At 39.1% G+C, this 16299-nt stretch overlaps 1 protein-coding gene across 1 annotated transcript in view; it reads right to left on the reverse strand.

Moving 5' to 3' along the window:
- Nucleotides 1-16299, reverse strand: part of NKAIN2 (sodium/potassium transporting ATPase interacting 2) — a 522794-nt gene that overhangs the window by 14127 nt on the left and 492368 nt on the right. The window contains exon 5 of the mRNA XM_060115055.1: nucleotides 4931-4991. Coding sequence (XP_059971038.1) covers nucleotides 4931-4991 — 61 coding nt within the window. The remainder of the gene's footprint in view (nucleotides 1-4930; nucleotides 4992-16299) is intronic.

The raw sequence follows: 16299 nt of genomic DNA on the forward strand, positions 1-16299 counted from the left end.
TTATCTGTTAAAAGCCTAACCTGCTATGTGATTGTATTTGGAGATGGGGCCCTTAAAGAGGTAATTAAGGCTAAAGAGGCCATAAGTATGTGGCCCTAATTCAATAAAACTGGTGTCCTTATAAGAAGAGGAAGAGACATGGGGGCATGCACAGAAAGAGAAAAGGGGGCAAAGTGAGAATTCAGCCTTCTATAAGCCAAAGAGAGAGGCTTTAGGAGAAACCAAACCTGCCAACACCTTGATCTTGGACTTCTAGCCTCCAGAACTGTGAGAAAATAAATATGCATTGTTTAAGCCACCCAGTCTGTTATATTTTGTTATTGCACCCCTAGGTGGCTGATACATGGGGGCGGAATTGCCCACATCTTCCTATTTGAAATCTTTGCTCCAAGGGTGGTTGTCATCTCCTAATCGGCACAGCAGATGGCAGTGTTGTCCTGTGAGTTTGCACAGCCAGTTGGCCTGTCAGGCTGGGGCTCTGGCTTAGATTAACAGAGGGGCAGAGATGTAAACTTCAAGTCCCAGGGTTTTCATGGGGGAAATTAACAACAACTTTGCATTGAAGTGTCTATATAAGTATTTATAAAACTGGCCTCTAGAAAAGCAAATGAGATACTGTTTAAAAGGAGAAATAAAGAAAAAAATCTTAGACATTTGATGTGCCTGCAGGAACTCCCTCTAGTTCAATGATGATTTATTGCTATTTGTAGAGTCTAAGTTTGACTCTTCTCTCATGGAGCCTGAACCCTCGCCTTAGCTCCCTAGAGGGTGGTGCCTCTGAGGCTCTCTGGCTACACTTGCTGCTGGGCCTCAGATATCAAAACTGAGTACAGAGCCAGTCCGCTTCCTATTGACGTCAAGAATACTTAAGTCTTCCAGGTGCCATAATTAGGCCCTTATCTCCACAGTCCATTCTCAGCACAGCTACAGAACCCAAACTGTCCTGTGTTCCTTGTGAGGCTCTTAGGAATGGAAACTTAACTAATTTGGCAAATAGGCAGCTGGCATCTCCTCCTGTACTACACTCCCATCAGGTTGCTTCATTGCAAATCCACAGCAGGTAAGAATAGTTACACAGAGATCCTTTCCCTGTTTATATATACATTAAACTTTCTCCATCTTTCAGGACTTACTTTCTGAGAGCATTTGTGTGTGTGTGCATGTGTGTGTGTGTGTGTGTGTTTATTGTACATTCATCAAGCCAAAACATTTTTAAAGGATCAAAATAATTTTCTTTATAATATAATTACTGAAAACTAGATAGAAATTGCAACCTTTTTTACACTTGAGCATTGGAAGTCATGTGTTCTAGGCAGTGCCTGGAGGTAAACATATAGACAGGTGATCAAGATAATGATAATGTGTGGGAAATATCAATCTAAAGCATTTTACTCAACAAATATTCATAATTGTGTGTGTGACCACAAGTAAACAGACCTAACTGGACAGAGAACTGGCCCAAATGAGCATCTCCTCCATGTTGTTTAGTAGTCCCATGAATGTTCATGATAAGCATGAGTCTACTTGGATATAAAAAAAAGGAAAGTAGTTCATATCTTACTCACTGAACAAAAAGACTAAAATTAGAAAAATTATCTATGATAAGTCTGCTTGTCTTTTAGATTAATAAAGTCATTTAAGGAGTTGTGGTCAGAATACATAAAAAGACATAAACATTATGGGAAACAGTTTATTAGATGCTTGAAAGATAAGCCTTATTTTCCAAAAGATATTTGTAACTTCACATCCCCTTGGATCTACATGGCTTTGACCAAAACTTGACCTAGGGCAGAATTCCCTAAAATGAGTTCCCTGGAATTATAATTCCCTGGAATATTAAGATTTCTCATGAAAAAACATTCCGTGTTCAAAGGTTTGGGATATTAACTATACTTTTAGTTTCTGTAAAATGCCTTAACATCTACAGAATGACCACAGGCTGTTCCCAAGTTAAACCTGGCCCACCCAAAACATCTGGAGACCTTAGATAGCCCCAAACCTTATTCTCTGACAGTCACAGTGAACATGAATTTCATGGGGACCTCTTTCAAACTTAGCCAATCCTAAACCCTTTTACCCTGCCTTGCTGGGTCCTTTCCCTGGAAACCACAGTAAAAGCACTTGCTTACAGTTCTGCGTGTGTGTGTGTCTCTCTCTCTCTCTCCTCCTTCCCTCTCTCTCTCTCTCTCTCTGCCTCATGACACACGATGGTGCTTTCCCTGAGTGGCATGCTGTGTTCTCGCTAGGGAACCATGAATGTAGTAAAACCCTTTTTGGTTTCTCTCTTTGATCTGCTTCTGGCCTCACTGTATCTCATCCAACATAATATGGTTAAAACAAAACTGTGGATTAGGACAAATTGGACATACTTCTTTATTGCAGTACTCTCAGAGATGTTCATGCATAAATGTGCATTCTAAATTTTTAGTGTCAAACTTACTTGGCTTTGGAATCTTTTTTGAGCAGTATAACTTATGGACTAGCATTTCTGGGATCCCGCTTGGGAGGTACTATTCTGGAGAGATACCGATTATCTGTCTAGGAGACTTGGTGTGTCAGTATTTTTCTGAAGATAAAAATGCAGACATCATTGTGAAATAAAATAAAACATTATAGTTTAGAGAAAGCTCAATTCCCATATGGAATTTAACCTGTAGACTCATCAAGGATTTGACACAAAGACACTGAATGGTAATAGCTGAATGAACTTACATAGTTTGTGGAGTCCATACATTTTAAAATCCATATATCTTTTACCTTTCCTAATATTTACCCTTCCAACAGAATAAATCTTTTGAGCATAGGACAAGTGCTTACTAGATATCTTCTCCTGCATCTTCGTTAAGTACCTCAAACTCAACCTTTCCAAACTGAACCAGTTGCTGCATCCCCATTCTACGTTCCTCAAGTGACATTTCTGTCTACCCATTCACTCATATCAGAAATTCAGAAATCTATCAGTCTCTTCCTTACCCCTTACATAGTACACATCCATAGCCCATTAATCAGTATTATTTTTATGTTTAATAACATATCTATCCTCTCCCTCTCCAACACTGGTCTTAGTCCAGACCCTCATCATCTCATATCTCAGTCATTTTCACGGTGTCCTAATCTGTCTCTTTCCTTAATCTCGACCCTCCCGTTCAAGTCTCTCCTTCATACTGATACCACTATGTTTTTTCTGAAGTGCATTTCTGATTGTTATTCTCTTTCTATTAACTGCCAATTCATTGGCCATCATGCTATACAAAATAAAGTCCAGACTCCTTACTTTGTCGTAACTATTTTTCTACTATCTCATCTTTACCAGTCATCTCTGGGTACGCACCTCTAGCACAGGATATAATTCAGTCATATTAACCTGACTGCTCTGCCCCCAACATGGCAGGCTGTGATATGTCTTGGTTATTTTTCACCTTTTGCCTGGGGTCACCTCACTCCCGTATCAGCTATCCAAATATCTATTTATTTTCCAAGACCAAGCTCAAGAGTGTCCTTCTTTATGAAACCTTTCCTGATTCCTTTCCTATCTCCCCACACTATACACTCTACAGAGTTTTATTATACTTATTTGTTCACGTTTCTTTCCCCTACAAAATGCTTAATTCCTAGAAGTAGAAGACTGTATATTACTCATCTTTTTATTTTATTTTTTTTTAATAAAGTTATTTATTTATTTATTTTTGCTGTGTTGGGTCTTCGTTGCCGCGTGTGGGCTTTCTCTAGTTGTGGCGAGCGGCGGCTACTCTTTGTTGTGGTGCATGGGTTTCTCATTGCAGTGACTTGTTGCGGAGCACGGGCTCTTGGCATGTGGGCTCAGTAGTTGTGGCTTGCGGGCTCTAGAGCGCAGGCTCAGTAGTTGTGGCACACGGGCTTAGTTGCTACGTGGCATGTGGGATCTTCCCGGACCAGGGATCGAACCCGTGTCCCCTGCCTTGGCAGGCAGATTCTTAACCACTCCGCCACCAGGGAAGTCCCTACTCATCTTAAAATATCCCAAAACTGACATAGCACTTGATACATTGAGGAGTGTTTTACAAATGCTTATTTGTAAAGGACTATCATTTCCTTTTGCAAACAACAATATAAACTATGCACTGTATATTCCTAATTTTACATCGTGTGTGAATATGATTGAGAATGTGCCTCCTCTAAATGAATCACATGATACAGCCTCCTTCTTTCTAGTATGACTGGAAAGTGAAGAAGAAACACATATTTCTCTTTGAGTGTTTTCCTCAAATCATCCTATTAACAGAGCAGTGGATCCTCATCTTTTCCTCCACTGTCTCAACACCCCAATCATTATGAATATCTTTGGAAACCAAGAAGAATGATTCCCAGCTCTGATTTTTCCTCAGAATAAATATAGCTGTATGGGCAAGTACCCAGAGAGCATTGAAGTACTTTTTCCAATCCTCCTATTTCAGATCCTTAGGGGGCAAGGAAGGAGTGAAACCTACCTGCCAATTTTTAGAAGAGCAGAGGACAATGGAGCCACTTAGAGGCTTGTGAGAGGGTACCTCCATTTAAACTCTGGATCAAGCAGTAATGCTGAATGCTGAGACTCTGACATAAAGTTCTAGCTATTTGTATCAAATTGTAGGAAAAAATAGGAAAAAATAGGAAATATGAACATTTGGTTTCATGAAGAAAAATTTCTTGAATCAATCTGGAGTCAGTTCTTGTGAGAATTTTTGGAACTATTGCAAATTGTTGGGATTTGTAGTCCTGGGTGAAACTGATTAGTTATCTATATGCTGGATACTTTTATGAAAAACATTTTAGCCTAATGGGTACAAAGGGCTTAGTCCCTATTCTAATGATGTGTTAAGGGATAATTGTCTGAGAAGTAGGAAAGCAGGTAAGAGGCCATAAAGAAGATGCTCTGAATGTGAAAGAAACAGAATAGAGCTTTAATACTTACAGCTGTCCTCTTCTTCAGTTATACATTTCACAACATAACAGGCGTAGATGAACCCTGCCAGCTGAAACAAAACAAAGATGCTTTAGACATGTGGCAAAGGCAACAGTACTGGATCCCACTGGGGGAGCGACTTTTCAAAGGCATGTGGTTTTGACTAGATTCAGTGTTCCAAAATAGTTCATCAGACTGGATCTGGACTCCAGTGTGGATTCTTGACTCATATAATGTGCCTTATAAATGAATATATTACTCGGTTTTCCTTTGTTCTGCATTTATGTTTAAGATTTGTTAATTGCCAGGCAATCTACAACAAGTTATTTTAGGTCCAGAGGAAAAATAAAGAATTATGGCCATTCATCAATGGATTAGCATTTGCATTTGTGCCAATCAACTTCTAATTCGCTTTTCATTAGCCCAGAGCCTAAAATTCTAAAATTGAACTCCTGCTGACTATCAGAAAAATGTTTTGAGAGAAAAATATTAAGGAGATTCCATGAAACGTTGCCTCAACACTTTGTAAGTAAGAAAAACTCTTATTTAGACCAGTAACAGGAACCAGGACATACCGAGTGTAGCTAAGATGACATGATACAGAGGAGCAATGGGGTGGATAACTGTAAGGAATATCACAATGCATTTGACTGGGATTGCACACATCAGAGCATCCTTTCTGAAGCATACAACAGAGGTCCCTGTGGTCAAGGAAGTCTTTGCTCACTGAAATAGTATCTGTGACAGAGCACAGTAAAGCCCTTTGATATATGTCCCCTCAGATGGTGTAGTTTTGTATTCCTTCATATAAGTATAATTATTTAGTCAAATAATGAGCACTGGTATAAGGAAGCAAACTAATTTCCTGACATGTGGAAAATTTTTTTTCCAAAATAATCCAGTTTGGAGGAATCCTTAAAGCCATGTCCTCAGGACAGTGATGAAAATTTTTCACGATGACATCTCAGACAGGCATTGATCCTACTGAGTATTTGGCATTGGGGAAGGGAACCTTGGGACAAAGGCTACAGTCTTCAATCAGGAAGCTAAGGTACAGGGCAAAAAATTGCTGCTGTGATAAACCTAATGAACTTGTTTTCCATTAGCTGACAGATTGCAGTATTTCTGGAAGATGTGAGTGGAACATTTTAAGTCAGAGGGTACACTGATAGGTATTTAATGAGAAGAACTATTTGGAGACAGAGGTCCGGTTAAAAGGAACTTTAGAAAACCTTTAATTTTAGTTTGAGAAAGAAAGCACGTTCTGGCAGATTCTAGTTCTTTTCCAAAGAGATCTGGCATGAGATAAAACAGTAGTTTTCCTGGCACAGAAACAGTGACCCTGCTTAAGAGAGAGCAATGAATGAGAAAGCAGACTTATGCAAAATATTCTTCACAAGCTTTTGTTTTCAGATCCTGGATGAGAGGGACAATGGACCCGCTGCCTTCCCACCCCCAAGTGTAGTATCTGAACCACTACACATAGTAACAGAGAGCTAGATAACATACCACTGATGCTGCATTAGCACTTAGGTTTTTAAAAATATGTTAGAAAAGTCACCAAATAAGCATTTTTCTCTTTGAAGTATGTGTTGCTATTGGCAATAAAATTGTGATAGTAAGAACAGTCTCCTTATATAATGGAATCATCAGGTTACTGTTTTTATGGGACTTATTTTTAGAATACAGGGTACTGTTAAAAACCAGTGTATCCTGTTTGGCTTTAGCAAAGATATTGATTTGACCAAACAAAATCACACAGTGATTTGAGCATTTTCACAGATAATGGAGAAACAGATGAACACTTCTTAATCTTTTATCCACCAGGGCCCATGAAAATGCCTGTATCACTGAGTGACCTAGTCCCATGCATACTCTGTCATGGGTGCTGGATCTGACTGTGGCGAGGTAAAGAGGCTATGGGTTTGGTTAAATCCCCTGGGTACTGCCTATATCTCCCCTTCTTCCTCCACAGGAAGGCCTTACCATTATGGCTAAATGCCATAGATTTATCAGTAATTTATCTCTTCTTTTCAGTTTAAAATACTTACTACTTGAATTATCTACAAAGCAACTTTTTTCCTAATCACAAACTTTTCTCTTGATTTTCACTCATCACTTAATTACTTTTAAATGAAAATCTAGGTAAAGAGCATTGATAAATTCTGAGATTCAGGGCCAGTGAGTTTAAACTTCTCATTAAAGTGTCACTAGAATCTAGATTATTAACTGTACTCCTCTCCCAGAATGCAGCCAAGGCACTGTATTTTGCTTACCAGTGATCTTTTAATTGTATTCAGTTGCATTCTTTAACTATCAGGGGAGTGACTTTGATATAAAAGTAAATCCTGCTGCATTTCTTTACAAAAGCTTGCTGATTAAGAGAACTTCAGCTTTTAAATTGGTCACCTCTAAATACAAATGGAAATTGGTTTCTCCCAAATTAATAAAGATTCATAAACCTCTGTTACCTTTCAATTTTCCTACACCAAATAAATTTCTAATTTAATTTTTACTCCCTCACAGCAATTTATAAATTTACCTACAGAAAAGCAGTTTCAAAGAATTTCTTACAGCTCTTAATACTTCCTATAACATGCAACTCTGCTAACTGCTGCCCGGGCCACAAAGATGAACCAACCTTGGCACCACTGACATTTTGGGTTGAGTAACTCTTTTTTTTTTTTTTCTTTTTTGCGGTATGCGGGCCTCTCACTGTTGTGGCCTCTCCCGTTGCGGAGCACAGGCTCCGGATGCGCAGGCCCAGCGGCCATGGCTCACGGGCCCAGCCGCTCCGCGGCATATGGGATCCTCCCAGACCGGGGCACGAACCCGTATCCCCTGCATCGGCAGGCGGACTCTTAACCACTGCGCCACCAGGGAGGCCCAGTAACTCTTTTTTGTGGGCTCTGTTATGCATTATAGGATGTATAACTACTAACATCCTATGATCAAGACAGTTGATAACTGAGAGAATCCAGAATGTCTCCAGACATTGGCATACATCCTTTCAAAGGCAAAACTGCCCCTCGTTTAGAGCCGCTGTTTTAGACACAGTCTAAAGGATTTTGCAGTCTTGTAGCAGGGTACGCGTATAATTGTACTTCAAAGTAGATTAAGATAAGTGCCAGGAGGAAGGAAGAAAATTGATTGTCTCCTAACTGACAAATGGTAAACTGGGTGCTTTCACACGTTAGCTCATTAATCCTCACAACTACCTTTGGAAGAACATTATATGTATTTTTGCAGAGGACAGGTAAAATGGGCCTTGCTTCTCCTGTGTGAGTTCATCAAGCGGGGAAGTTATAGACTGTGTTCAAGGAAGAGCCAGTCCTTCCATCTGATGAGAGTTTGTGGACCTCATATTAGAGCAATGGAAATAAAAGCTGTGGAGAGAGATTAGGGCTATAATCAGAGGGCTTTGAGTATGTATCAAATTGCAGTTCTAACTATGTAGTTTTCTATACAGTACACTTAAAGGAGCACCCCATCTTCTACTGAAGAAGTATAAAAGTTTTCACAAAATACAGATCCTTCCTCATGTGATATATAGTCCCTGTCTAGCCTCATTTCCCACCACTCCTTGTCTCAGAATTGATGCCAGTATTAAGCTGTTGATAGTTTGCAGACATATATCAGGTGGTTGCCCTCTGTTCTTTAACTTTTTTTTTAAAATAAATTTATTTATTATTTATTTTTGGCTATGTTGGGTCTTTGTTGCTGCACATGGACTTTCTCTAGTTGGGGCGAGCGGGGGCTACTCTTCGTTGTGGTGTGCGGGTTCCTCATTGCTGTGGCTTTTCTTGTTGTGGAGCACGGGCTCTAGGTGCTGGGGCTTCAGTAGTTGTGGCACATGGGCTACAGTAGTTGTGGCTCATGGGCCCCAGAGCACAGGCTCAGTAGTTGTGGCGCACAGGCTTAGCTGCTCCGTGGCATGTGGGATCTTCCCGGACCAGGGCTTAAACCCATTTCCCCTGCACTGGCAGGCGGATTCCCAACCACTGTGCAACCAGGGAAGTCCCTGTTCTTTAACTCTTTAACCCCTTCTGCCAACAGAGCGTGTGAATACCCTACCTCTCCTCCCTTCCTTCCTTGCTCAGCTCTCCACCTTTGAGGAGTTCTAACTCATCCTTTAAGACTGAGTTAAAGTGCTGCCTTCCCAAAGAACTGGCAATCCATTCCCAGGGTAGGTTGTAGGTTGGCATTTTGGAGATAGACCTCGAGAGATGGGGGTGGAAGGCTTTGAGAGGGAATAACGGGGGAAAGGTGAGAACATCTTCCAAGCAGAGCTCAGACAACCTATGGGAAGATGTGGATTATGTTTAGAGAGGAGCAAGAGGCTCCGTTTCAGAGGAGTTTGGGCAATGTGAAGGGGTGGAATGGTTCCCAAAGTAGGAAACAGTGACCCACCTTGTCAGAGTGGATATGAATACCTGGAATTAAAATAAAGTTATTTTATTCTGTTCCTTATTTAAAGATGGCTTAGAGTAACAATGAAAGATACCAGTGGTATTATATTAGGCAAACATATAATTATCCACTTGTAAAAAAACAAAATATTACAGTTTTCTTAGTCTTTGGCATTCAAAGCAGAGCTAAGCCTAAATCTTTTTATTTTTATTCATCTTTTCACCTTGATACATCTAATATGATTTGTTCACTTCTAATTCACCTGATAGGGAATTATATATCATCTTGATATCATTACTGGCTGAAAGGAAATGATATTTTCTCTCTATAACTAAATCAGATTAAAATTCTTTTTTTGTATCTACAAACCAAAGTATGACTGTATATCCCAGAAATTCACATAGAAGCTAATAGATAAGAGGAAACTGAAGCCTTTTGGTATGTATTTAAAAAGATTTAATTGTAATAATTGAAAATGTAATAGCCTTAGTGTTTAAAATACTATCTTCTGGACTTTTTTTCAGGAAGTTGGAGTAGACATACTTTTCCCTAACCCTCCCAATAAATACTGCTGAAAACCCTGGACATTATATCTATAAAACACACATAGAAAGACTCTGAAAGATGGAAAGAAGGTAGACTGGCTAGGAATCTTAGGACCCAAAGAAGGACATGGGAGTGAGTTTCCTATTTTTCTTTTGTCTCATATATACCATACTTGGGGCTGAAGAAGCCCACGACACAGAAATGCCAATAGGCACAGATAAAAGAGCCCCAACAAAAGCTTGCTCTCTCTAACCAAAGGACCAAGAAAGGGACAGCCTAACAAGACAGAAAAACAATTTAAGACAATAATAGCCCTCTTTAGCCAATGCCACAGAAAAAACTGTAACCCCACTCCCCAGCCACAGCAACAAAGAAGAGGGAGCCAGGTCTTCCCTCCTGGCCAGGCTGTGGTGTCTGAGAAGTGAGGCAGGGAGCCTGGACTTTCATTCCTGCCAGGAAGGAGGAAGTCCCCCTCCGTAGTGTCTGTAGAGACCCCCCAAAGGGAATCTAGACTTCTGGCCTCACTCTGTAGTAAGAAGGTACCCCTCCCTTCCCAACTGGGGTGGTGTCAGAGGAGGCTTAGTGGAGAATCAGGACTTTCACCAATGACCATGAGTAATGAGGTCAATGCCCTGCCCCTGTGGTGTTAGATGAAGCCAGCTGGGAGCAGTAACAAGGCACTCCTACCCCTCCTAGCCTTCCCTGGTACCCTGGTACCCTGGAGGTACCAGTGAAGTCTGAGTAGAGAGCAGGAACTTCCACTGTCTCCAAGCCTTAATGAGAAGCCCTTCCTCTCTTGAGTATCAATAGAGTCTGAGTGGGGAATCTGGACTTCTAACCCCTGCTCGGAAGTAATGAGTCAGTGTCTCTCCTTCCCCTGCCAAAGGAGCACCAGAGAAAGCCAGCTAAACAGTAGATTTAAGAAAGATATAGAGTCTCATAATATAATACCCAAAGTGTCCATGTTTCAATTTAAAATTCCTTACTGTATCAATAAGGATAAAGTTTTCAACATGAATGAAAACAGACAACCAATGGAAGCTAACACAGAGCTGGATGACAGATGTTAGAATTATCTGGCAAACATTTTAGAGTAAAAAAAAATGCTTCAGCAAGAAGTTATGAACACACTTGAAATGAATGAAAAAAAAAGTGTCAGCAAAGAAATAGAAGATATAAAGAAGAACCAGACTGAAAATTTAGAACTGAAAAAAAAATTCAGTAACCAAAATTAAAAAAACTCAATTGCAGAATGGAGGAGATAGGACTGAATCAGTGAACTTGAAGATAGAACAATGGAAATTACCCAATATACACGAGGAAAAACGTAGACTAAAAAAAAAAAAAAAAAATGAACAGAGCCTCATACAGCCATAGGACTATAATAAAACGTCTAACATTTGTGTCATTGGAGTCCTGAAAGGAAAGGATAAAAAGAGCAGTACTGAAAAAGTACTCGAAGAAATAGTGACTGCAAATTTTCCAAATTTGACTTATGTATTCAAGAGGCTGATTGAAGCCCAAACAGGAAAAACCCAAAGAAATTCATACCAAGATTCACGATGGTCAAAATTTAGAAGACCAACTACAAAAATCTTGGAAGAAAAAAGACAGAAATATTTATGTATAGCCACTCTGGAAAACAGTTTGAAGTTTTCTTAGAAAAACTAAACACACAACTGCAATATAACCCAGCAACACACTCTTGGCCATTTATGCCAGAGAAAGGAAGATGTGTTCGCACAAAAACCTGTACACTAAAGCATATAGCAGCTTTATCCATAATAGCCCCAAATGGGATGCAATCCAGATGTCCTTCATTGAGTGAACTGTTCAACAAACTGGCATGTCCGTATTATGGAATACTACTCAGCAGTACAAGAAAGGGACTAGTGATACATGCAACGGCTTGTATAAATTTCCATAGAATTATGCTGAGTGAAAAAACCCAATTCCCGAAGGTTGTATACTGTATGATTCCATTTAAATTACTTTCTTGACATGACAAAACTAGAAAAATGGAGAACAGATTATTGGTTGCCAGGACTAGGGAAGGTGGGGTGTCACAGGGAAGTGGATGTGGCAACACAAAGGATTCTTTTTTTTTTTCTCCTTAAATACATACAATTTTTATTTGTCAATTATACCTTAATAACACTAGGAAAAAATTTAAAAAGTGAAAAGGACATAGTGAGTAAATGAAATCATTTCTCTCTCAGTATCCGTAAGCATCACACTCCCCAGTTAATTTACTCTGCAGCCCTCACATGTGCCCTCAAACTTCTCACACTCTTACTTCCACATTGACCCTGGGCTGATATCAAAGCCATCCTCTCCCCAAGATGCAACTCAAATGCCATCACCACCGTGAAGCCTTTCCTCATCCTCCCTTCTGTTTTGAAAATCACTGGTAGGCTTCTCTACCTTCTACTAGAATCATTTTCTTTCTTTTTTTTTCAAATTTAATCAGTTATACATATACATATGTTTCCATATCCCCTCCCTTTTGCGTCTCCCTCCCACCCTCCCTATCCCACCCCTCCAGGCGGTCACAAAGCACCGAGCTGATCTCCCTGTGCTATGCAGCTGCTTCCCACTAGCTATCTACCTTACGTTTGGTAGTGTATATATGTCCATGCCGCTCTTTCACTTTGTCACAGCTTACCCTTCCCCCTCCCCATATCCTCAAGTCCATTCTCTAGTAGGTCTGTGTCTTTATTCCTGTCTTATCCCCATGTTCTTCATGACATTTTTTTTCTTAAATTCCATATATATGTGTTAGCATACAGTATTTGTCTTTCTCTTTCTGACTTACTTCACTCTGTATGACAGACTCTAGGTCTATCCACCTCAATACAAATAGCTCAATTTCATTTCTTTTTATGGCTTAGTAATATTCCATTGTATATATGTGCCACATCTTCTTTATCCATTCATCCGATGATGGACACTTAGGTTGTTTCCATCTCCGGGCTATTGTAAATAGGGCTGCTATGAACATTTTGGTACATGTCTCTTTTTGAATTATGGTTTTCTCAGGGTATATGCCCAGTAGTGGGATTGCTGGGTCATATGGTAGTTCTATTTGTAGTTTTTTAAGGAACCTCCATACCGTTCTCTATAGCGGCTGTACCAATTCACATTCCCACCAGCAGTGCAAGAGTGTTCCCTTTTTTCCACACCCTCTCCAGCATTTATTGTTTCTAGATTTTTTGATGATGGCCATTCTGACTGGTGTGAGATGATATCTCATTGTAGTTTTGATTTGCATTTCTCTAATGAGTAAAGATGTTGAGCATCCTTTCATGTGTTTGTTGGTAGTCTGTATATCTTCTGTGGAGAAATGTCTATTTAGGTCTTCTGCCCATTTTTGGATTGGGTTCTTTGTTTTTTTGTTATTGAGCTGCATGAGCTGCTTATAAATTTTGGAGATTAATCCTTTGTCAGTTGCTTCATTTGCAAATGTTTTCTCCCATTCTGAGGGTTGTCTTTTGGTCTTGTTTATGGTTTCCTTTGCTGTGCAAAAGCTTTTAAGTTTCATTAGGTCCCATTTGTTTATTTTTGTCTTTATTTCCATTTCTCTAGGAGGTGGGTCAAAAAGGATCTTGCTGTGATTTATGTCATAGAGTGTTTGGCCTATGTTTTCCTCTAAGAGTTTGATAGTGTCTGGCCTTACATTTAGGTCTTTAATCCATTTTGAGCTTATTTTTGTGTATGGTGTTAGGGAGTGATCTAATCTCATACTTTTACATGTCCCTATCCAGTTGTCCCAGCACCACTTATTGAAGAGACTGTCCTTTCTCCACTGTACATTCCTGCCTCCTTTATCAAAGATAAGGTGACCATATGTCTGCGGGTTTAACTCTGGGCTTTCTATCCTGTTCCATTGATCTATCTTTCTGTTTTTGTGCCAGTACCATACTGTCTTGATGACTGTAGCTTTGTAGTATAGTCCGAAATCAGGGAGCCTGATTCCTCCAGCTCCATTTTTCGTTCTCAAGATTGCTTTGGCTATTCGGGGTCTTTTGTGTTTCCATACAAATTGTGAAATTTTTTGTTCTAGTTCTGTGAAAAATGTCAGTGGTAGTTTGATAGGGATTGCATTGAATCTGTAGATTGCTTTGGGTAGTAGAGTCATTTTCACAATGTTGATTCTTCCAATCCAAGAACATGGTACATCTCTCCATCTATTTGTATCATCTTTAATTTCTTTCATCAGTGTCTTATAATTTTCTGCATACAGGTCTTTTGTCTCCTTAGGTAGGTTTATTCCTAGATATTTTATTCTTTTTGTTGCAATGGTAAATGGGAGTGTTTCCTTGATTTCACTTTCAGATTTTTCATCATTAGTATATAGGAATGCCAGAGATTTCTGTGCATTAATTTTGTATCCTGCAACTTTACCAAATTCATTGATTAGCTCTAGTAGTTTTCTGGTAGCATCTTTAGGATTCTCTATGTCTAGTATCATGTCATCTGCAAATAGTGACAGCTTTACTTCTTCTTTTCCAATTTGGATTCCTTTTATTTCCTTTTCTTCTCTGATTGCTGTGGCTAAAACTTCCAAAACTAGGTTGAATAAGAGTGGTGAGAGTGGGCAACCTTGTCTTGTTCCTGATCTTAGTGGAAATGGTTTCAGTTTTTCACCATTGAGGACGATGCTAGCTGTGGGTTTGTCATATATGGCCTTTATTATGTTGAGGAAAGTTCCCTCTATGCCTACTTTCTGCAGGGTTTTTATCATAAATGGGTGATGAATTTTGTCGAAAGCTTTCTCTGCATCTATTGAGATGATCATATGGTTTTTCCCCTTCAACTTGTTAATATGGTGTATCACGTTGATTGATTTGCGTATATTGAAGAATCCTTGCATTCCTGAAATAAACCCCACTTGATCATGGTGTATGATCCTTTTAATGTGCTGTTGGATTCTGTTTGCTAGTATTTTGTTGAGGATTTTTGCATCTATGTTCATCAGTGATATTGGCCTGTAGTTTTCTTTCTTTGTGACATCCTTGTCTGGTTTTGGTATCAAGGTGATGGTGGCATCGTAGAATGAGTTTGGGAGTGTTCCTCCCTCTGCTATATTTTGGAAGAGTTTCAGAAGGATAGGTGTTAGCTCTTCTCTAAGTGTTTGATAGAATTCGCCTGTGAAGCCATCTGATCCTGGGCTTTTGTTTGTTGGAAGATTTTTTATCACAGTTTCAATTTCAGTGCTTGTGATTGCTCTGTTCATATTTTCTATTTCTTCCTGATTCAGTCTTGGCAGGTTGTGCATTTCTAAGAATTTGTCCATTTCTTCCAGGTTGTCCATTTTATTGGCATAGAGTTGCTTATAGTAATCTCTCATGATCTTTTGTATTTCTGCAGTGTCAGTTGTTACTTCTCCTTTTTCATTTCTAATTCTATTGATTTGAATCTTCTCCCTTTTTTTCTTGATGAGTCTGGCTAATGGTTTTTCAAGTTTGTTTATCTTCTCAAAAACCAGCTTTTAGTTTTATTGATCTTTGCTATCGTTTCCTTCATTTCTTTTTCATTTATTTCTGATCTGATTTTTATGATTTCTTTCCTTCTGCTAACTTTGGGATGTTTTTGTTCTTCTCTAATTGCTTTAGGTACAAGGTTAGGTTGTTTATTCGAGATGTTTCCTGCTTCTTAAGGTGGGATTGTATTGCTATAAACTTCCCTCTTAGAACTGCTTTTGCTGCATCCCATAGGTTTTGGGTCGTCGTGTCTCCATTGTCATTTGTTTCTAGGTATTTTTTAATTTACTCTTTGATTTCTTCAGTGATCACTTCATTATTAAGTAGTGTATTGTTTAGCCTCCATGTGTTTGTATTTTTTACAGCTCTTTTCCTGTAATTGATATCTAGTCTCATAGCATTGTGGTCGGAAAAGATACTTGATACAATTTCAATTTTCTTAAATTTAGCAAGGCTTGATTTGTGACCCAAGATATGATCTATCCTGGAGAATGTTCCATGAGCACTTGAGAAAAATGTGTATTCTGTTGTTTTTGGATGGAATGTCCTATAAATATCAATTAAGTCCATCTTGTTTAATGTATCATTTAAAGCTTGTGTTTCCTTATTTATTTTCATTTTGGGTGATCTGTCCATTGGTGAAAGTGGGGTGTTAAAGTCCCCTACTATGAGTGTGTTACTATCGATTTCTCCTTTTATGGCTGTTAGTATTTGCCTTATGTACTGAGGTGCTCCTATGTTGGGTGCATAAATATTTACAATTGTTATATCTTCTTCTTGGATCGATCCCTTGATCATTATGTAGTGTCCTTCTTTGTCTCTTCTAGTAGTCTTTATTTTAAAGTCTATTTTGTCTGATATGAGAATTGCTACTCCAGCTTTCTTTTGGTTTCCATTTGCATGGAATATCTTTTTCCATCCCCTTACTTTCAGTCTGTA

The sequence above is a fragment of the Mesoplodon densirostris genome, chromosome 12 (assembly GCF_025265405.1).
Source record: "Mesoplodon densirostris isolate mMesDen1 chromosome 12, mMesDen1 primary haplotype, whole genome shotgun sequence".
NCBI classification, from domain to species: Eukaryota; Metazoa; Chordata; class Mammalia; order Artiodactyla; family Ziphiidae; genus Mesoplodon; species Mesoplodon densirostris.